Raw genomic sequence first — 22,748 nt, forward strand, 5'->3', positions numbered from 1 at the left:
AAAGAAAGAAAGAAAGAAAGAAAGAAAGAAAGAAAGAAAGAAAAAAAACTAAAACAAAAACACAAACAAAACAAAAACACAAACAAAAACAAACAAACAAAAAAGCTTTTTTTTCCCTTCTGCACAATAATTCTTGAAATTCTGCAAATAGGGCTAACATAAGAAGCCTGCATTGCTTGAGACATAGTACAATAATTTAACAATTGTACCAAGCACAGAAAAAAAAAAATCTGTCTTTGAGGACATGTGAAGATTGCCAATCCTGATGGACTTTCCCAAAGAAAATGCCAGCTGAATTCTTGTTATCCATTGCATAAAAAGCCACCAAATTAGGTATTTCTCTGCAGCATGAAAAGCGCTTTTAGGTAAAATATGCATGGCATTTTGCCAAGGATGGAAACCAGCAACAAGCCTTGCAGGTGCCATGCAAGGAGGAAATAAGAGGAGAAACAAACTGCCTGCTGTAAAGATACAATCATACAAGCCTTGTACTCTTTACTTTCCATGAGAGGAATTGATTTAGTCCACTACTGCATACATTTACAACTCAGCGCAATAACTGATTTAATAATGAGTTACCTCAAAATGAGGTTTTCTTTCCAAGGAATCTGAAACGTGAACTGTTGTACCGTGCTCCTCCGCTTGCTCGTGAGAAGTAGCAGCAGCAGCAACGCCTTCCTGTTTGGTTACAGCTTTATCAGCCTCCTCCCTTTTTTCCTCTTTAGCCCCCTCAGTCACAGCAGAGCCCTCCTTCCCTTCTGCGCTAGCAGCTGCCGCAGATGCTGCCTGAGCCTGGGCATCCAGCACAAGTCCAGCCACTTTAGCAGGATCCCCACTTGCATGCACATTCATCCCACGTCTCTCCTCGATAACCACAGTCTCCTCTACAACCTTCGTCACTGCATCCTGGTGTGGCTGAGCTGCTTGCTTCATTTCACTGGAAGCTGTCTCCTGAGATGTCGTTGTGTCTATTCTCTGTAGGGAAAGAGCAAAAAAAAAAACCACCTCAATGTCAGAAGCAGACAATGGTACTTAGAGCAGCTCCTCAGCTTAATGTAGTGTGAACATAAATAAAAATGGGGTATTACATTTTGCCAATTTATTTCTCTCGCATTGATGGATTTTCACTCTGAGGACCTAATTAGCATAGTAGAAATGAAAAATAAAGCAAGAATTACAATTTTTAAAGGTGAAGAGAAATTTGTTTTTCTTCTTGGTAGTTTTGTGCGAGGTTTATAAAGGCAAAATACAGCACCCTGTAAAATGACCAAAATAAAGTGAAATGAGATTAAGAAAAACAAAAACAAAAATAAAAACTTTTTTTTTTTTTCTCCTTTTTGTGAAGTTTCTGTTGTGGTCTATTGTAACAAAGGAAAAGGCACAGCAAGTCCATGTGTTAGTTATACAGGCTCTGAGTTATGCATAAAAACAGGAAACAAAAGAAAAACCAAAGTCATCAGTGTGCATTTATAACATTGACAGATGGAATCAAACGGCCACCTGAGCCCAGCTATGTGAAGTAGAAGTAACCCCTCCTATGAACTCTGTTGGTTTTCTGGCGGACTCTATTAAACTGAAGATATCTGAGCCATCCAAGGTTTTTTCACCAGTGGACTGTTTAGTCTAAACAGACAAAGAAATGGAGAGTCATACACAGGAGAAAGGCAGACCCACATGCACAGACATATTAATTGACAAAACTGGAGCCAGAGACAGAGGAAAGGAAGAGAAGGTTGCAGGGGTACACAGAGGTTGGAAACAGGATAAGAATGGGAAAATAAATTAGAGCAAATTCATAATGGCTGTAGTAAGCAATAGTTACAAAGCATAGTTGTTAGCTCTCGCATTTTGCTGGTTCAAGCAAACCTTTTTATCCTTTGGTTAACAAGCAACAGCAGCAATACCACATTTCAGTAACATGGATCTTTAAATAAACTAGAAAAGTTGAAAGCCTTATATAATGCCTGCTTTAGACCGTGGTACAGATTTAAATTATGAGGAAAAAAAAAATAAATAAATAAGCTGGGTTGGCTGCTGTCAACATAAAGCCAGGCAGCAGAACTGAAAGGTAGGGTAGTGTGAAGGTATTGCCTAAAAGAAGTCATGCTTTAATCTTTAAACCCGTGGCGTGAAGTCAAAGCCACTCGTTACCACTACTTTTGATGCAGACGACTCAGTAACATAGTGAGCAGTAGCAATGGTAAATGGTTGTTCTCTGGAATATCTCCACTCTTTCCGGGTAAACGCCCCTGCTTTTACAGCTTCACTGCCAAGGTGTTTTTCTGTTTTGCCAAGCTGCAAGCTTCCCAGTGTACCATGTAACTGCAAATCCTGATCCATCTTTGGTGTCTTTTTCAAACTCTCCTCTTCAGGACTCTGCAACTGAGATTCTGCTTCCTTTATAGGTGTCAGGGAGTCGGACAGCTTTCTTTTTGTGCTCTGCACGTCGGATCCCCTCCTGGCTTTCTCATCAGTGGCATGCTCTACGATCCCATACTCAGCCACTACTGGAACGATTTTCACAGATTCTTGCACTTCCCTTTCCATTTTTTGCAAAACTTCTACAGAAGGCTGTACTGTTTTCTCTCCCTCTTTAGCTTTACTTGTCATGGTTACAATTTTCCCGGACATGGTATCATAGGACTTTCCTAGGGTGAACATTTTCTGCTTATTCTCCTCTTTGGATTGTATTTCACTTTCCAAGTCCTCAAAGCTCTGCATCAGAATGGTACTGGATTTTAATAGCTCAGGTGGAATGCCAGCTTTACTGCTCACAGTCACTACTTTGTATGTCACATTTTTTTTCGATTCACCATCAACTACCTCAGAGGGCATTTTGTCTATAATAACCCAATCCTCAGTGCCCTATATTTGAGATACAAAAGCTAAATTAGAATATCTGAAGGTTTATCTGTGCTTCAGAAGCACTAAAGTATGAAGTCTTTTAAGAAATCAATGCTGCCTCTTCTGAAAGCATATAATAACTTTTACCACTGAACTTCTTACAGCAGTTATCAAACCAATAAACAATATCACCTTAGGCAAAGTATGATTTCCTTTGTAGGTTTCCTCCCCATAGAGGCCCATATAATGCAGACACAAAAAAATTACTTTTGCTACACTATGTCTGCAGTAACTTGAAGCAAAGTAAAATGGTGATTGGAACCATCCTGAGGTTAAAAACCATATATCACAACGGTTCATAATACTACAGTTGAAAACAAGTTACAAAAATAGAGCAAATAAGCCCAATCAACTGTTCCCCAGTTGTCACAAACACACTTTTGATGACGTTTTAGAATAGTATGCATTTGTATGTAGTTGTAGTCTGCACTGAATTTCCTTGCTTTTGTCAGAAAGCATCAACCCCCTTCAGCATTATTTAAATTTAATAGCACAACAGAGAAAACTTCATACTACTGAAGATATTGAACTGAGCTTAAGGCAACGTCTTTTTTCTCCTTATGCAAATATGCTATGTGATTTGCTTTGACTGTGCAGTCAGCATCCACTTATTTGACCACAAGACCGTAACTTCTGTATTTAACTAAGCAAATGTGTTTTTTAAAAAATCGAATGAATTAAAAATAACCTCTAGGGATGGTGGGATACTTTTCTGGATAATGATTTGATGAGAAGTAACCAAAGTGCCAGCAGACTCTCCTTCCTGCAGCTTCTTCTCTATCACACTTGGCTAATAGAAAAACCAATAAGAACACAAAGTTCACCATCACTCAGCATAATCTGAATTCACTTGACAGTATATAGGAAATTCATTCTAATGACACAAGTGCCCCATTAATCATAACGTTCTCATTGCGACTTATGCTGGAAATGCATGCACAACTGCAAACAATATCCACAAACAGCACCACGCAGGTCAATTTGTAACTAGTGGAGAAATCAATCTCTATTAGGTAGTCATAAGCTCTGGAGGGGCCTCATTCTTCAGACTTTAGGCCCAGATTACATCTGGCTCTGGAATTTATGAAATTAATAGTAAAAAAAAAATAATAAAAAAAAGTGGCTTGGCAAGCAAAAAAGATAATACAATAATAAATCATTGCCAGCCTATCTGACCATATTTCAAGAAAGTATGATTTGTTTTTACCTGCATTTCAAGGAATGTAGTACCTCCCTTCTGCAAAAATATGAGTTTTTCTGATTTTTCTCTTTCTTCTTTGGTCTAATATCAGGGGAATAAATGGTTTTAGTAAATGGAGGGCATGTAGTCCACTATGCTATACAATAGTTTATCAGACTTCTTTACTCTATGAATTATTAATTGCATGGTAACTTAGGAAACAGAATTACACAGAATAATTTCACACCAAAGAGGTTTTCAAACAGTCTCTCCCTTTTAAGGGCATTTAGATGAATGCAAAGCGGACATGAGCATACAGTTTGTATAGCAGGAAAAATAGCAAACTGTGTAATACTCAGGTGTGGACGCACCTGACTTCATCCTATGTTATTCACTTAAATGTGTCTGGTGCCAACTTACGTGGCTTCCATCAACAGCCAAAGAACAGGACCCTCCACCTTAGCCAGGCTTTATCTTTTTCCTGAGTTTACAGCTTTCTCTGGTGAAGCAGACAGAAGGTGTGCTCTGCAAAGATTTGGGCTTGCCCTTTCTCCTTACAGGTGTAAGAGGTCTCAGAATCTTTTCCACATGCAGGAAGCTAACCATTGCTGTATTACCTTGCTGTATACAACACAGCAACAATTCCTCCTTAGCTTTACCCCATCTGTGCTTTCCCAATGCTGTAAGAATACTGAGAATTTCTCTGCAACTTCACAACTGGGAAACTTTAAAATGGCGGTAAGGCTCAATTTCCTAAGCCTTTCAAGCCTGGGCATATGTATTTCTCAGACAGACACTCTTGGCCATTCTCCCTGCTTCTGGGCTGGCCATCTTCTTCATTTGGCTGGAGCACATAAGCCCCCACATAGCAAAGCACGTTTCTTGCCAAACCCTTTCAATCCACTTTAAAGCCTGGTGTACACTTTAGACGTGTAAATGCAAGTAATACAAGGGCGTCATAAAAGGTACCATTTTAAATTAATATACCCCGCTGTACTTGGGAAGAAAGGTTCACACTTAAAGAAAGATACAGAACTTCTAGAAACTAGAGATGGAAAGGGAGAAATGACTCAGCTACCTGAGGCATAACTTCTTAATTTCTAAAGTGCTGGTTTAATTCAATCGAGGCCAGACTAAACATTGTCAAGGAATCTGTTAATATGATGGCTTTCATGTTCTGCAGCTATCTGACCACCATTATAGCAGACATTTAAAACAATTTCTCATAACTAAATAAAACCAAAGAATTTCTCCTACTATTGTGAGAAACCAATTGGTGACCAGGCAGGCTTAAAGTCAGTCTGACCAAACACAAACATGCCAAACACTCAAAGTACACACTTTGAAAGGCGCATTTTCCTCTCTGTTCTTGTTTTATTATATTAATCTTAAGAACTAGTTGTAACAGCTTTGAATACACTTTTAAAGAGGCTATTCTGAAATAAACATGTAGCTTCCTTGACTATGTTGAGCTACTGTGGGTCTAAGTGCTCTGAATTCTGACCACCTGTGCATTTCTTTGTAGATGCCATGGTGCTGATTTTGACTTTGCATGGCTTAAAGAAGGACATGCAAAGTGAAGCCATCTCACTGAACACAGAAAAAAGGAATGGTCAGATGCTACCTACAGCGTGGTGCCAGAAATCACCCGAGTTAGGCTCTGGTAGCTCAAATGCACTCATATTTTTTCACAGAAATACCTTCATTTGAATGAGATTTTGTGGGACAGCTGTAGTTTACTTAGATGCATGTAAGATATAGCAACTGGACATTGTTTTTGAGGAAGTCCTTTTCATCCTGTAAGAGAATTACCAGATGGGGATATCTCTTGCCCTTTTCCTTTCCAAATGAATGGTTAAGTTAGGATGTCTTTTCTCAGGGTAAAGCCTACATAACTGTAATGTTTTGCCATGCCTGTGCATTTTAATAAACATTTTGTTATTAAATTTGCATAATAATAAAGACATGAAACAAACTCAGGGGTTATGTTTGTTTCATCCACACTCCTCTGATTCAGGCTCAGCTAACCAGCCACTCCCTTTTCAACAGTTTCTCACATCTTTAATATGTTAGATGCATCCTGCTTATTATAATTACATTCTTCCTTTTAAGACAGAAAACCTGTATTTTAAACGACAAACTTACTAACACGTTTGTAGGATCTATTATGATTCCTGAACAAGACAGCAGGAGTAAAATTAGTACTCCCATCACACTAGTGCTCTCTCCAAAAGGTAAGCCCTGGGCACTGAGTCAGCTTTTTCAGTATTTTAGAACAATCTGATGGCCACTCTAACGCAAGTCAGATGCCTCTATCAGACACTGGATAGATGGATATAATGTGGAAATAGAGGGGCCTTTTTCTTGGCAACATCCCTTACCCTAACAGGAAGAAGGAGAAGTTGACATGTTATCTGCATGCCTCCCCAGAGAGTTACAGGTCTGCGGTGCCAACCTCTAAGGTGGGAAAGCAGAAGACTCTTTTGAATTATACTTTCTAGCCAATCTTGCTGAGTTCATTACAACAGTAAATCATTGAAATGGTGTCAAAAGCGAATTTTAGGAGCAGTTACTGGTCCTAAAAAGCAAGTGGTAAATACAAAGATGATTCCTGTGAAACAGAAACCAGATAGCCACAATGGAATAAAAATTAATCTTCATGCATACCACACAAGCAGGCTTCTGTTTGCTCTACTAGACTTAAGACACTCTCTGCTTGTTTTGAACACCTATACATTTTAAGGCAACCGTAATGTTACATCATTACCTCTACATCTCATTATCTACCCACAACCTAAATAAAACACAGCTTTTTAATCAGCAAGTTTCTCGTGAGCATTTCAGGCTGCACGGTAAGATTTTTTCCTGCATACACACTGCATGAAAATGCGCACGCTTAGCAATCTGCACTGGGTTTTCAATAGGTATCCAGCAGATGGCAGCAAGATCAGCTACCCTACAGAAGTGGCCAAGCAGGCCTAATTATCATCATCATTTCTTCTTCACCTTCAAAGACTGACAGAGTTCTGCCCTTTTTCTCTGTATTTTCTTGTCAGGACTGTACCCCCATCCGTGCTCCTACACCACTGCTTCCAAGCAGTCACCATTATTTAAATTTCCCTTCAATCACCATCATGTTTTCTTCATGCATGGCTGGACTTCCTCAAGCTCAACGAACCTGTAAGTAAGCCTGTGGTTTGCACCCTCAGAGAGACCCAATTCTGCCAGGTGGCTTGCAGTGAATTTTGCACTCTACCTACACACATATATATATGTTTAGATAAGCTACCTGCTCTTCCTCGTACCTTTGCTGCTAGAGCCTGTGTCCTGAGAAAAGGGCGCACCTGCAAACATGGGGAGGCCTCTAACATCTCCTGAGAGCTACTGTAAGTAAAAGTGAATACACAAATACATCGTGAAGCCTTTCAGATCGCGCTGACCTCTTCAGGCACTAGTGGTTCAATCATAGGAGCCTCCTCCTGCCTTGCTGCAAGCCGAACGGGAGATGTGGAAAGCCTCTTCTCCCACTCATTAGACACAGCCGTTTCTGTGGAGGTTTCCAAGAAGGTTCGTTTCAGCTCGCTTATATTGGTCTGATGTTTCATCAGATCTTCCTGGGTTTTGTCTAGGTCCTAGATAGTTTTAAAAGAATAGAGCAGTTTGTAATACATCCTAAGCGGGCCAAATTTCAGAGCCAAAACACGTAACTCGGTTAGTAAAGAGGAAAGTAACATCTCAGGGAGCCGGGGAGCACAGCACTAACACAACACTCTGTGAAAATGTGGCATTTTGAAAGGTAACAGCATAGCATATCTTGTACAAGTGGGTATAAAAATACTCTTAAAGAGTTTATCTGTATCACTTTAATTTACACCTGGTAAAGAGGCTTAAAACATACATATGCGCGTGGAGGCACACACACACACGCGCACACATATATATATATATATTTATAGTACGAGTTAGAGGAGTCATCATAATCTGAGAAAAAAAAAAAAATCTACTTAATTTATTAGCAGGTGGGAATACACAGGTCATGCATCATAGTGCAGATTCACAGTTTACCACTAAAACTAACACACATGTACGACATGCACTGGTATATACCAATACCAACCTCTAACATAAGATTACTATGTTTGACATACACATTTTCACCCTGTATTCGCTTAATCAGACTATTCTGAAAGAAGTGAAAAAGAAAGGGAAAGGTAAGGGACACAGTATTGAAAGGATACAAAATGCTGTTTCTACACATTTCTTCACAGAGAACTGACAATAGCATGCTGAGAGATATGAACACCTTCAACATCAATACTTCAGTAACACTGGGCCTTTTGTTTCTGTACCTGTGCCTTTAGATCTCCGTCTTCCTCTTGATCCGACTGCCAGCATGAGAAAGATTTGAAAAAATACCTTATCCATTCATATTAACAGAAGACTTTATGAAAAGTTGGTCAGTGGACTAGGTTCAGATCACACTTGCTTTACTTTAAGAGCTTAAGGAGAATGAGCAGACACAGTAGCTAACTGCGCAGTTCTCCTAAACCAGAGCCTCCACTTTTCAAATTTGTTAATTTTGAACACAGGAGTATTCAACATTTCCCTTAAAATTTTACATTATATTTTTTTAACTTCCATTATTTAATTTTCCATTACCATAGGTGCGCTCGACTTTCAGAAATCCTCTAGCTATTTATGCAGTAGCAGTTGGACCTTCTTGCTGAGATAACTGCTGGTTTAGGACCAAACGGCAACAGCAAGATCTTTGGAAATCTATAATCCCAAAATTTAAACATACGAGGACATCTCCTGAGCCACGAGAAATGTTTTGTGTAACTCATCAAGGGTGAACAATGTGCAACACTTTCTACAAAACAAACCATATTTTATTTGCTAAAAATTCTATTTCCCTAACCTCAGTCCCACTTCATATTTATATCAATGTATTTCAAATTCAGTCTGTATATCTCCTTTCAGGATCAATCTGCCGTGGTTTTGGAACTGGACACATATCACATTCACTTGAGCTCAAATTTTCAAAAGCAATACAATATGGACTGCCAAGGCAGCTCATTTTCTGAGGGTTTAATTTTCAGATGGCAAGTATACCAAACATTCTGAAAATCAGTTGTCCATAAGAAAAATGGTTTGCAAAATCTTCTCCCCTAAAATAAAGATGGAAATTATCATGCATTTTTGCTAAATAATCTGAACAGTTAAAGTGTCATGGTTTTAGGATTATGTTTTACTTTCTGTATGTCTCACAGCCTGAAGCTATAGAGCGCAAAAGGTACTTCAAAGCATTTTGTGGTCCTGACTAGCCTCTACAGACATTATGTTGTTACTCCATGTGGATTCTGATAATGCCTATGCCACTATTTTATTGTTAATTTTTCATGCAGTTCTAATTAGTGAAATGACCCACTGAAAGATCTTTATCTGTTGACTACTTCATAACTCAGTTCAAGTCTATTCTGTTTACAGCCAAGGCCGAATTGTCCTGATGCATCATATAGAGAACGCTTCCTTGATGATAATTTTAACAGTCTGAATCATTAATGAGATCTTACTGAAAACCTACAGTACTGTTTGCAGTAAGGCTCTGTCTTCTACCAGATGTCAGACCAAATTCAGCTCATGTTTGCAGCTGCAACCATATTAATTATGAAAGCATTATAAACACTTCACTGGAGTCACACACGGTTGAATTTGCCTGTACAGTCTACATACTATGTTGTTGGATATGAAGCTTATCAGTACAAAGAAAAACTCATATTTTTTTTTTAATGTTCCGCACCTGAAGACAATACCTGCCCTGCTGTTGGCGGTACACACATCTTTGAAGACAACACGTGAAATTAATCGCATTGAAAATATTTATAATCTGAAAATACCTTTTTTTTTTTTTTTTCCAGAAAACTTGAAAACTCTGCTTTACTTCCCTCCCCAGCCTCCCTCTCTCAAACAGACTGCAGATTATAAGAGCAAAGTAACAAACAGAAAAAAGCAGGGCATGACCTGAGCAGCCTTACCGCCTAGGCAGGTAGCGTTTGCATGGGCAATGCTGCTACCATCCTGCTATCTGTACAAGACAGCATGAGCTTTGCAGCTTCCAGATAAAATACCAAAACAAGATGAATCTGAAGGGTGCCCTGAAAACTCCGCTCGCCAAGGGAAGCTCTCGCGCTCGCACGCAGACATGCACAGAGTGGGGTACCCTACACTGCAGAGGAGACATGCATTTTAAGCACTCATGCCCAGTAGGGTTGGGGAGAGATGAAGCAAAAGGCTCTCCCCTTCACTAACTGGGTGCCGGGGACTGTACAAACCTCGGTGGCAGTGGTCTCACCATCAGCTGCGGTATCCGTCTGCTCACTGTCAGTCTATTTTGTTAGACAAGTAACCAGGTTCCAAGAGGAAGGCAGGAATAAAGAATAAACCCATCTCATCAGTACACGTGGGCCACATGGAGAACTGTTAAATTCAACATCCCTGTGAACTGCATTAGCATTGCTTTTCAAACCACGCACAAGTCAAAGAAGCAAAATAAAAATGCTATATTAGTAAACAGAACAGACTCAGAGGAAGACTCAAGGCGTACTGTACACAGTATATGGCTTTACTGTAACAAATTTATAAGCCAAACAAAATGTAACAGGAAAAGTGTTATTTGAGTAGCAGATTTTATTTTTAAGAAAGCCAGGTGGCTTGAAAAAAAAGGAAAAAAAAAAAAAGATATTTTCTAAACAAACTTTTCCTCCCATAATGTTTTTTTAAAGAATATTATTTATCAAGTTTTTGTTTTAGCCAATATAGATTAATGGGTTGCTTGACTTTTTATTTGGAGGGGGAAAAGATAATTAAGTACAAACAAACAAAAAGGCTACTTTAACAGTCACCTGACTTTCAGCCCCTCATTTGTACAGAAGGTGTCTTGTCTCCACATCTATACACTATGAGGCTGTCTGCATTACCAAGGAGTAGAAATAACCATACCCTCAGCCCACCTACTGCCTGCCTATGGAGTAAAGGTAGGTAGGGCTCAGATCCCACTTGGTTCCAATAAAGAGTACCTGACATTGTCACCGATAGTAAAAAAAAATAAAACTGTTATTAAAAACAAAACAAAAAAAAATCAAAATACTTCTCATTCCATTTAAGAATATGGACAAATGCAGGAGAAAAATAAAAATAACTCCGTCCCCCCCACAACACTCACTGGGTACAAGTGATAAAAAGGAAACAAAGCACAGCATTGCACAGACTGGTCTGTTCCTGCTTTGCTCTGGTAGCACATTGACACCATGAATAACATTTTAGTGGAGAACCCAAGTGTTGAGGTGTAAATAGAAAATCAAGTGTAGGTTACTGCAGGCTGAGAAGACAGCCCAAATGACAATTTTTGATGTTATACAAGCTTACAGAAAACTATTAAGTAATGAAAGGGCTCCCTAATGCCCTAGTAGATTGGCACATACAAGTTGTTTTAATGTCAGTGAAGGCTTTTGTTTTGATTAGTGATTTTCTGTGGTTCTTAGATAATCTAAAGTAACACCAGCAGGCAATTTAAGGCCAGGACAATATATCTCATCCTCAAATCACATCAGTATGAAACAGGAGAAATAGGCAACCTTCTGCAAGACACGGATGATCAGTCTAAGTTTAAATTTCCTATCTTCTATCATTTTCTGACAACTGCAATGGTTCATAACAATTCTTTTTTTTTTTTTTTGATGTTTTCACTGCTTTATTCTTTATCATTCCTTTCTTCATATAATTTGTATTACTTGTATGACAGGCAGAAGAATAAGCAGGTATTTTGAACTATTGGGTAAGTGCACGAATGCAAGTTAGATGCAATTTTTCAAGTAATAACCACTCACTAGACAGACCACTTTTATTTTTAAATAAATCTGTACTGCCAAAATAGGCTACCTATCTGGTCAAGCTGCTTTCACTAAAGTGTTACAAAACATTTCTCTGAAAATTGTTTCTTTATTAGCAAAGAAGCTCACATCTTTAAAACATAAATAACTGTATGGCAACATGAAAAAAAACAACTATGCATTGTTACTACTATTTTTTTTTTTTAAAAAAAGGAATTAATAAACCTAGGCATTTGAAAAGAATTAAAAGATTTGTCTCAAGGCACTGTCATGTGAGTCTGGCACATACTGTGCATTTAAGAAATTGAAGTTGGGAATGTTAGTGAAAAGTCAATAGCAATGCTAGCTACCAGGGTACCAATGCAGAAACTAATGAAATCAAAGGGACAGATCCTGTCTCTGACTGCACAGACTCCCTCCAAATGCACTGTTCAAGGAAGGATGGAGCTCAACAAGGTATGAGATACAGCCTGTAGCTCTTGTAAGTGCCTTCTGCATCACCACGTGCAGTATTTGGTGAGCTGGAAGCACATTTGGGGAAAAATTTATTTCCCCGTAACAGCAGTGAAGTCCTAAATAAGGCATAAAACTCGGTTCATTGTCACATACATGTCTGCTAACAAGCCAATCAACAGCCGTGGAGCAGAAGACAGAATTACTGGGTTACTGGAAATAAAGACTGTTGCAGAGCAGGGAAGAGCGAATTACGAGGCTCAGCAAGGCAGGTGCCCTCAGCAGCGGGGAGTAAGAAAGGTCGGGCTCAAATCAGAGAGGGGCTGCAGTGCACTGCATGGCAGGCAGCCGCTGCTTGTGCTCGTGGGCAGGCGAGGGGCAGGAAGGGAAGAAAAAGCAGCTACCTCCTGAGATGATGTGGCTGCACATCCTGTAGCTTGTGGTCGTAATTGCTGTGATTTGTTTTGCCAATGTAATGCAGACATGCCCAAGTTTAAAACATACTCACTTTCATGCAATATTTTGAACAAGAAATACCCCCTGGATTAGGCACAAGTCTGTGTTGTCTGCCAGAAAGCACTGCCAGAGTAATCACCGTCATGAAAAGGCTACATTAAAAAGCCTATTTTGTACATTTTTATGCTCAATACTTCCTAATTTTACTATGAAAAGAAATGCTTATTTCTGAAAGAAGAGCAGACAAATGCATTATATAAACACGGCCTCATTATTGCCTCTGGAGCTGGCACTGTATTAATGCTGCTATTGCTATTAGATTAATCCAAGTGCAGAGCTAATGCAAATTGAGACATAAATGTTATCTCAAAACAAGGACATGAAATGAGACAGCAAAATCTTGGATGCTTTTTATCAGAAATTACATATTATTACTTATTTGTTAGGCATTACGGAGCCAAAAGCATCTAAAGGCAATGTTTTTACAAGATAAATTGATGTAACTTTTGGCTTTCCATAAAAAGGAAATGAAATCCTGCACCAAGTCTTACAAAAACAGCAACGGCAGATTTCACAAATGTTTAGAAGCACAAGATATTTATTGAAACCAATAGTGCGATGGCATAGACAAGTGGCCCATACAGCTTTTACAAATGGCCAGCTGGTCTGCAAGTATCTGATCTCGTGTTTTTACATACAAAGCAAAAATGTATTGGTACATTTGAGGATGAAAGAAAAAAGGAAAAAATGAGAAAAAAATGAACTCATTATTTTATTCTGTCAACCAAGAATAACAAGGTACCAGCAGAAACAGAGACCAGTTACTCTGTTCCTTAAACAAGCAGATTCCTTTTCTTCTTCTGGATATATTATTATGTCCATAGCTCTCAGAAGCTCTATAGGTTCTTCTTCTCCTGCTGTTGGTTTATCATCTGCCTGTGATAACCCTGGCAACTTGAGGCGTTGATCTTGGCAGTGCTAATTTAACAATGGTAAAGGGCCCACGTGGCATGCTCCCGTTAACAGCTGTCCCGGTCTGAACTCTCACTGATACATTGGATTTAAGTGTGGGAAAACAATTTAATCAGCAGCAGAGATGGGATTAGGGCTTAAAATCCAGATGCAGGTTCTGCTGGACCAGAAAGCCTCTCCTGGGCTTGTGATACAGTTGATGTCCTTTTGCAAAAAGCTGAGCCTGACTGAATTTCAAACACCCTTAAGTTGGTGAGGGTGCTCATTATTATTGGCTAGCTACTTGTATATGTATATACATATACATGCATATGTAATCATGCATGAAATTGTACTTGTTCTCCACTATTTAGATGACTATTCTAACATGCCCTAGGATGAACTGATAGGAAAAAGGAGAGATCTTGGTGGGTCAGACACCGTACTTCAGAGCTGATTGGTGACAATTTGTTTAGTGCAAGTCACTTTGCATCAGCTGACACAGTTTGAACCAAGCCACTTACACAGTGTTGTGCCTAACCCTGGGCCCCAAGCTGCACTCCCAACACAAGAAAAAGAAAAAAAAGGGGAAAAAAAAACAACCAACCAAACAAAACCAACCCCAAACCAAAAACCCCATCCCTTCTAACATATCAGCACAGACAGAAATGAGGCTCTGAAAGTAGGACCACTATTGCAGCAATCTAACACTGGTTAGGACTGAAGCACTGAACACAAAAAAGAGTGTGTTCGATGCCGAGGTACACACCTCTTCCTCTGAACTGTCACTCAGGTCATTGGCAAGTGAGGCACTCAAGGAGGCCGCCTTGGGCTCCAGGTAGCAGAGGCACATAGCCAGAGGAAAGGAGAGAGTGAGGGCATATGGCACTGAGAAAGAGGCAGAGAGCAGAAAGAAAAAAATGAAGAGGAAGCAAGGCACGAGGGAAGGGGAGCGGATGGGAAGGTAATGCTGCACACTGGCAGGCAGGAGGTTGGTTTCGGAGAGGTTAGGGAGCGACAGGTAGCCGTCGTCATCCAGGAGAGAAGGGAATGACTCGGGAAGTTGCAAGGAGAAGGAAAACAAAGTCCCGCCTTTGCTGGCTTTTTGCTTATAGCCGAAACCCACGTCTTGCTCAGCGGAGCAAACTCTGCCTTTTCTGTCGGAGTCCGGCTCTGACTCCCCGTGCTTTGGAGCACCCTCTTTAGGCGACTCACAACCTAATGACTTTTTTCGAGTGCTCTCCTTGCATCTCCTGCGAAGCTTTGCTGAAGATGCATGGGGGCCAGGCTGCGAGGATGGCGAGGAGTGGCGTGAGTCAGTGCCAAGCAAAGGTGGCTGGTGACAGAGAAAGAGCAGCAAACAAGGCGCAAAAGCAAAAGGACAAAAAGAAAACTGTCATTAGTTAATTTTCTTCCGTGATGAGAAATAAGATATATAATTATAAGCAGTACTTTAACACCACAGCTTTTCACTGAGTTAAATGTTGCATATTCCCATTACGCACACCACACATATTAGTGAATAATGGTTACAGCTTACAAAAGGCAACTTCTCAGTTCAGCATTTGTCTAGTCATCTGCAGTACATGACTTAAATAAAAATCTTCATGGCCATATGTGGAGGTGCAGGCGCTGCCAATTTCCACTTTCTGCACAACTTGCTTGAGATCTTAAGGAGCTTTCAAACGTGAAGTACATGGATAGCAACAAAGAAACGGGAATGTATTCCTAATACCAACAGTGCTTGTAATGCTGCCCTTACTCAAGTCACGAGGAGACAGAGTTGGGACCAGATGCCTTGGAGAACCTCAGCAGTAATTGTTAAGACCCCAAAGGTTTTAAACTGTGTGCCCAAATTCCTGCATTGCAACATTTTTTTTAAAAAATGCTAGAACTAATCAGAACACATTCTGGTTTTGGCAGGGGTCAGAAGAAACCGTATTAGGTTGATACCTAGCCAAGCAGCAGCTCCCCAGCCCACCTCTGCCCATTGCCCAGCCCTGCCCTCACTCTGCGCACCCCACCACGCTGGCCCCATGCATGGCCAAGCATCAAAAAAGTCAAAAAGTGACTCTTAACCTCAAGGGAAAAGACAAAAAAGTACCCAATGCTTTTGCTACAAATTTTACTACAGTGCAAAAAGTATCAACTACCAACAAGCAGGCTTTGTTTTAATGCACCATTTCTAGGGCATTCAACAGGTCTTTAAGATAATACAAGGACAAAAAAAAAAAAAAAAGTATAAGCAGGGATGTAACTCAGAAGAAGGGTACTCGCTTCTCGCTGACATATAACAAACTCCCTAGCAGGCAGCCACAAACAATCTTTAGACACAAAAAAAGCCAACAGTTGCCACCAAAATAACTCCCTACCATAGATTTGTCACAATGCTGATGGGTATTAGGCATTTTGGCCAAAGTCAAGGAGGTGCACTTAGGTAAAGTGACAAACTGGCTCTTTGACCAAACCGTAAGTACCTGAGTTCCTCCACTGCTCATCTTCCTGAGGAGCTTATAAAAGGCATTTCAATTGCACTCACACTCCAAGCTCCCAGGAGCAAAATGACTTCAAAGCCAAAACTGCTTTTGTCTGCACAAGACAGTGCAAAATCTGAGCCAACAAGCTGGATCAGAGTTTTATACACAGGTGGCATCAATGATACCTACTAAGCCTAATCTCTACCAGTTATACTAACAGCAGGAATGGGATTTCAGCCCAATATTTACATGGAGGAGTTCATTCCCCTCCCCCTAATATTTTGCTTCTATCTTTTCTTTAATGGGAACAGGTTAAAAAAAAAATATATATATATATATATCTGTCAGTTCAGGCATTTTGCATTCCAGAATTAAGCAATCAAAACCAAGTCTAACTTCAACAAACACCTTCTTTGTGAGCTTAAGGCAGTAAATGCAAGCCAAAATGTAATGCTAATGGACCCATAGGACTTTACGTGAGCTAAATACATAGAACTTCTCTTTATGTTGTAAAGGCAAAAAAGTAATTTTTTTCTTTGCTAATGCAGACTATTCATTTATGGACAGTTTTGCAGCATTAATATTTAGAATAACTTCTGGTGCTTAAACACATATGGATAAAACAAAGAAAAAAATGTCTTAGTGGAAAATCTGCAAACCTACACATATATCTTTAAACAGAAATGTGATTGCAAACTTGGCTTGTGTTTCTTGAGATCCTATTCTCTTTATAATAAATAACAAACTGTTGGCAGGTCCAGTGGAAGCAGGACTAAGATCTCTATATGCTTACAGGTCTGAAGTTCTGTTAGCAGGTGTTTTAAACAGAACGCACCTCTTGGGGGTTAAAATTCATCCATTTGTGCGTGTTTAAGTACCATTTTAGGAAAAGTGTTTTCCTAAAAATAGTCTTATTTCTAGCCATCAATAAGGAACATATGATCTTTGAAATACAGCTGAACCTCTCCATTGACCTAAATTAATTGGAATGGAATTAGTTTCTATTGGAGTTTTTCTGCACGTTTGATTTTCATCCATGTTTCTCCATGCAGAAACTAATGGAGTTTCAAGGAGACCCTAGTCAAAGAATATTACAAAGATTATTTTTTTAATAGCACAATTGCAGCCCACAGTTTCAAAAGAAAGTATTTCCTCATCTGCAGTTTCAGTAATTCGGTTTGTTTCTGATTTTTGTACCTTAATTGCAGCTTTTTATTTGAGGATCTGTACCCTTAGCTCATTATATGTACCTTGTTATCTGATAAGCCTAGGCTCTCAGATTTGCATTCATAAACAGTTTTGTGGGTATAAATGTATACATAAAGTTTTTTCCTCATACATGAAGAGAATAAATCTTGCACATTTAGCAAATACGTTCCATACAACACATTTTGAATGCTATCCCAGATTCAATATTTCATATTGTTTTCTTCTCTTCAGTGTATAAGAAACAGACGACATTTTACACTCAGTCTTTTCTGATTCTACCTTATTTCTCTTCATTATCTATCTCCGAAATAGAGCATCTTCTTTGTCCCTCTGATTTACTTTTTAACATCTCAGTAGATGTAATCCACAGCTGTGTGTTTTATATACATGTGGTGGTGGTGGGATTGGTTTTGGTGACTCACAAATCAAATTTAACAACTGAGTAGAGAATCATCAACAAAAACAGTTTTCTTCAGTGAAAATTTCAAAATAGGGAAGTAAATGCTTTTGTAAGCCAGAAAAATGTTTATCATAGTATATTCATACCCAAAAGGAAAAAAAAAAATACTCATTGAAATATACGGAGAGAAACATACTGCTATGAGAATGAAATGAGAAAAATACAATAGTTTAAAGCACAGAGCTATGTACAATGACACAGAACTACTTTGTTGCCCTGTCAAGAAATAGAAAACTTGACGCCCATACTAATGCCAAAATACAACTGAAGACCAAAAGAGCAAAACATTAGGCTATTTTCTGGATATTTCATAAAGAGCTCCTGAATGCCATGTAAAAAACACACTGATAAATATGTTTACTTTTCCAAAAGCAGTCCAAGGCAGGAATTGGCTTTTACAACATCATGCAAAAAGACTATACAAATATACAATTTGATTCAAGACATGTATATACATGTACATACAAGTGTGTACATTTTATGTTCCTCTTACTGCATTATGTATCTTCTTCCTCCCTAATCATTCTGTGCTGCTCCAAGCACTCTCCAGGCAGATCAGTTTAACAAAAAAAAAATAAAAACTCTACCTTTGTGTCATGGCGTATTGCCGAGACTGGGGTGACTTCCTCTGCTCTTTTCTTTTTGCCCTCTTCATCATCTTTTTCTTCTTCTGCCTTTTTCTCTGGCGTCACAGTGGTTATCAAGTTGGTCTGAGAGATGCCCTTTGTTGTGGCGTACTGGCCAGTACCAACCTCTGCAGCAGACACAGAATCCTTCATGTATATTTCATGGTTTTCATTGACTGATGCTAAAAGCAAATATTTAAAGAGGGAAAGTCTGAAATAGCTTTTGCTGAGAAGCTGCATAAAATTAAAAAGCTGGGTTAGTAAAACATTCAGATATTGCTGAAAACACAACTATTTCATGTGTCAGGAAACCAGAAGCACGTGCATACATTTAAATAAACTGTTTACGTGAAATAAAACATTTAGCTTTTATAAGCATGAACACATATTATGGATGTGTATACACACATTACTGTAGCTAATGTGTGCATTACACAGTTGTTAAACGTTAGCAAGCCATTGCTATTGTAGTAAAACATCAGAGAAAAAATAATGCATTGCCATATATATCAGGCAGAAAACATACAGAAAAACAGCTATGACATCAGCCGAGGGGATGGAAGAGTGTTTTTTTGTTTTTGTTTTTTTTTTGAAATCTATCAGAATATAGCAATACAGATCAAATGCAGGGTAAGTAATGCACTGTATTGTAGGAAATGACAATACTGATGTAACACACACAATATCTGAGAATCAAGAAAGGTCATCTTTCTATTATCAGGTATTAAAGTCTGTCAATTCAGTGAGCTCATCGTCCTAAAAAATTCTGGAAGGAATATTTTAGGATGTAAATGCTTGACAATTCAGCAAATTTAAATATATATGAAGGATTTTAAAAAAAATAGTAAATTTACAGATAGAATGTAAACAATATATTAATATATACCTAGATCCTGCTCTTCACTACTGTGTAACTGAATTCAAATTCACCAGGCCTATTCAAATGTGCAAAGTGACTTGCATGCGTAGCAAACCACAGGGCCAAGATCACAGCGTAATCGTGATGCAGAACATTACTGGAATGTTTGTGTTACAGTAACAACATTATTGAACAAATCATAAGCATTAATTAAAAAAAAAAAAAAAAAAAAAAAACTCTCTTCCCCATTTGCACTTAGGCAAATTAGCATAATAAAAACCTTGCAGAGTCTAACAAATGCTCGAGAAAAGCTTTCAGATATCTTCCCTCTTGGGTATGAGCTCAGGAGGCGGGATAAAGCAAAACGAGTAGAGGGAGACATCTTGTTTAGATGTTACAAACAAAATAGTGCAGAAGGGTAATTTCTGCTTTGAGACACATGCACAGCAATCAGGTCACCAGTTGCTTGGTAACGAGCAAGAAGCACATCAGAATTAGAGAATTCCAAAATAATTAATGACAAGCAGCATCTTTAGGGGGAGAAAAGAAGGCTTGTCACTAGTACTGTTAAATCAAGGCTTCTCCCCCTCCCCACCATCAGCTATATTCATTGCAATTCATTGGTGATATTCTGTAGGAGAAATCACCTTATCACTTTTTTTTTTTTTTTTTTTTTTAATATTGTAGCAATTCTAAATTTGGTCTCAGTATTTTTTTCCCACAAAAATAAATTGCAAGCTACTTTTACTCAGTATCTGACAACAATAACAGCTGATGAAGTAGCTGAGACTGCATCCCATGTTGGTACAATCTAAGGAGCACCAAAAACTTGACTTCCATGAACCATGGAGAAAGAGAGGAGGAGAGAGGACTTATTGTTAACCTGCACACATTACTTTCCAACTTACACCCTTAATAGTAATGTACATACAAAGCCTGCTAGGACTCATCAGAGTGAGGTACTAGGTAACAAGAAGCAGGAGTTATTATTTTCTGAAGGGAAATAACTCATTTATGAGATTTAACATATACTTAAATAAAAAAACTGTATAGGGAAAAAAAAGCCAAATTAAACAAAACCCAAACAATTATTCATGTAAATCTTGTCAAAGCATTGAAGCCAGACTTGCTCTGGAGGGCAAGCCCAGTCTAACAGATTTGGGTACCTTGATCTTCTCACAGGCTGGAAAGGGATCTGCAGGGGTGAGGCCAAAGAATAAGGCCCCTGGAGAGTGGGCTCCCAATAACATCCTCCAGGCAAACATTTTGTAACTGCAGTAGCAGTAAATTCAGGACATTATTTATCTGTATCCTGCTCATGGCAACCAGTGGGCTGCCTTCCTGATGCCCCTCAGTCAGGTCTTTATCCGTTTTCTCCCTCCTGGAAGGAAGCAGAAGTAATGGGGCAAGGACTTGCTTTCCTGCTCATCTCTTTGGGGCTCCTTGGCTTCCCAAGTTGGAAATGACTCCTGAAAACCACTGCAGGCAGTCATTTAAAAAATTGCTTCATGACAACACAGAAGATGCCTTGTTGAAAGCTAGAAAGCATTGTAGGGCCACCTGATGCCTATCCTGCTTCATCTGAGACACTTTCCTGCTGCTTTACCCTCTACTGCCCGGGTGAACATTCCTGTTGCAAGGCCTCATGAACCTAATTTCGAAGTCCAGCTATGCAGACAAGTGTAAGTACTGCCTCTCTTCTCACACAAGCTGTATGCTGCACAGGTCATTAGGAGCAGAAGGGCCAGCTGTACTAACAAAGTCTCCGTCCCCGGTATGCAGCAAACGTGCAGGTACTCACATTCTCCTCTCAGCAGAAGCTCAAGGGATATGAGATTACAAGAGGTTTACACCTAAATTAAAGCAGTGACCACGGTGACTGTAACTTCTGACAAAGTCAATTAAGAGGACCTTACCCCCATCTAAGCTGCGGGACATAGTATAACGTTTACTAGAAGACCGCTCGAAGTAAGGCGCGGGCCGGTCTATGAGCGCGCTGGCTCTTCTCGTCTGAGCCTGTGTCCTGCCGCTGTAGCGAAACTTGGAGCCCAGCGTCAGGAACTTCTTTGGAGGTGCTTCAGGTAGCAGGAGCCTAAAACACACCAAGACATACAGGCATTACTCCACTTCCTCCACAGATCAGCCTACTGCTACTGCAGAGGGGAGAAGACCACTGCTTCAGATCATTACACTTTGGGACCTTTGTCTCACAGGTCTGTGCTGAGAAAGGGATCAAATAAAGCCCCACACACAACACTACATCGCTTAGCTACGTCAAGTGATGCTAAGTGCTATGCTAAGTGCTAAGACCGCAGGGCCATATCCATTCACAGGGATGCAAATATTTTTTAAGGTCAGATCCTTCCCACTCACTGTATTTTGGCTACAGAGTGTGCTATGTTTGCTCCATTTTCCTGCTATGGAGTTTATGCTCTAAAAATTGATTTTCCATGAAAAATCAGAAACACACAATAATGAACAATTTCGTTTTAGATCTTGTTATAATAAGATAACGTTTCATATGGATCGACAGACAATTTGAACCAAAAATTTTAAGAAAGGAGAGAAATTCTTCAATCCTCCCAAGCATCTTGAGAGGGAATCACTGGAGACACTTTTCATGCCACTGAAAACCTTATATTTTGGGTTCTCATTGCTAAAAATCTTTTTGCTGACTGTCTCAGCATAAACTGGTTAATGTATTTATTACACTGTCCTAAACTTTTCTCAGGTTTTCTTAGATGTTGAAAGTATAGCTGCTTATGCACAGTTGCAAAATTCCTCAGTAATATAAAAATTACAACTATGGATTGCTTATTCTATCTGACTAAATATTACACCACTGCTTACTGTTAGTATTTTCATATGTAATTAAGTATTTTCATATGTAATTAAGTATTTTCATATGTAATTAAGTCTCTCTTTTTTTTTTTAACATATATCCCCCAGTATACAAATATATATATATTAACACATATGTCCCAGTAACTTTCCATACAAGTTGTTCTACGTATACAAGTGTAGAAGAGTCCTATGGCTTTCTAAGTATAGTGACCGATAACATCATGGCATAGATAAAGCAAAACAATTAATTAGAATCATATGGTGATTTTAAACATTCAGTATCTAATTGAAATACTATGAAAAATTTGGGTGAAACATTTCACATTTGTAAGGAGCAATAATCTTTCCTTGTCTGCTCAGAGGCACATCTTGATCTAAATGACAATTTGCTTTGAAGGGTTTTGTCTCTGCCAACAAGATTGTTTTTTTTCTGTTGCATT

The 22,748-nt window shown here is 39.1% G+C and overlaps 1 protein-coding gene across 23 annotated transcripts in view; it reads right to left on the reverse strand.

The window, feature by feature from the left end:
- EPB41L3 (erythrocyte membrane protein band 4.1 like 3) overlaps positions 1-22,748 on the reverse strand; it is a 96,361-nt gene that overhangs the window by 6,506 nt on the left and 67,107 nt on the right. For 3 of the 23 annotated variants that reach the window (XM_035319009.1, XM_035319008.1, XM_035319010.1), the window contains exons 11-22: positions 21,381-21,556; positions 18,567-18,787; positions 14,603-15,169; positions 10,417-10,470; positions 8,434-8,469; positions 8,202-8,267; positions 7,525-7,716; positions 4,112-4,186; positions 3,593-3,694; positions 2,152-2,865; positions 1,501-1,623; positions 580-975 (exon numbers count right to left, since the gene is read on the reverse strand). In XM_035319009.1, the coding sequence (XP_035174900.1) occupies positions 580-975; positions 1,501-1,623; positions 2,152-2,865; positions 3,593-3,694; positions 4,112-4,186; positions 7,525-7,716; positions 8,202-8,267; positions 8,434-8,469; positions 10,417-10,470; positions 14,603-15,169; positions 18,567-18,787; positions 21,381-21,556 (2,722 nt within the window). The remainder of the gene's footprint in view (positions 1-579; positions 976-1,500; positions 1,624-2,151; positions 2,866-3,592; positions 3,695-4,111; positions 4,187-7,524; positions 7,717-8,201; positions 8,268-8,433; positions 8,470-10,416; positions 10,471-14,602; positions 15,170-18,566; positions 18,788-21,380; positions 21,557-22,748) is intronic. The other 20 variants (XM_035319012.1, XM_035319014.1, XM_035319013.1 and 17 more) reach the window with 20 other exon arrangements.

The sequence above is a fragment of the Oxyura jamaicensis genome, chromosome 2 (assembly GCF_011077185.1).
Source record: "Oxyura jamaicensis isolate SHBP4307 breed ruddy duck chromosome 2, BPBGC_Ojam_1.0, whole genome shotgun sequence".
Classification (NCBI taxonomy): Eukaryota; Metazoa; Chordata; class Aves; order Anseriformes; family Anatidae; genus Oxyura; species Oxyura jamaicensis.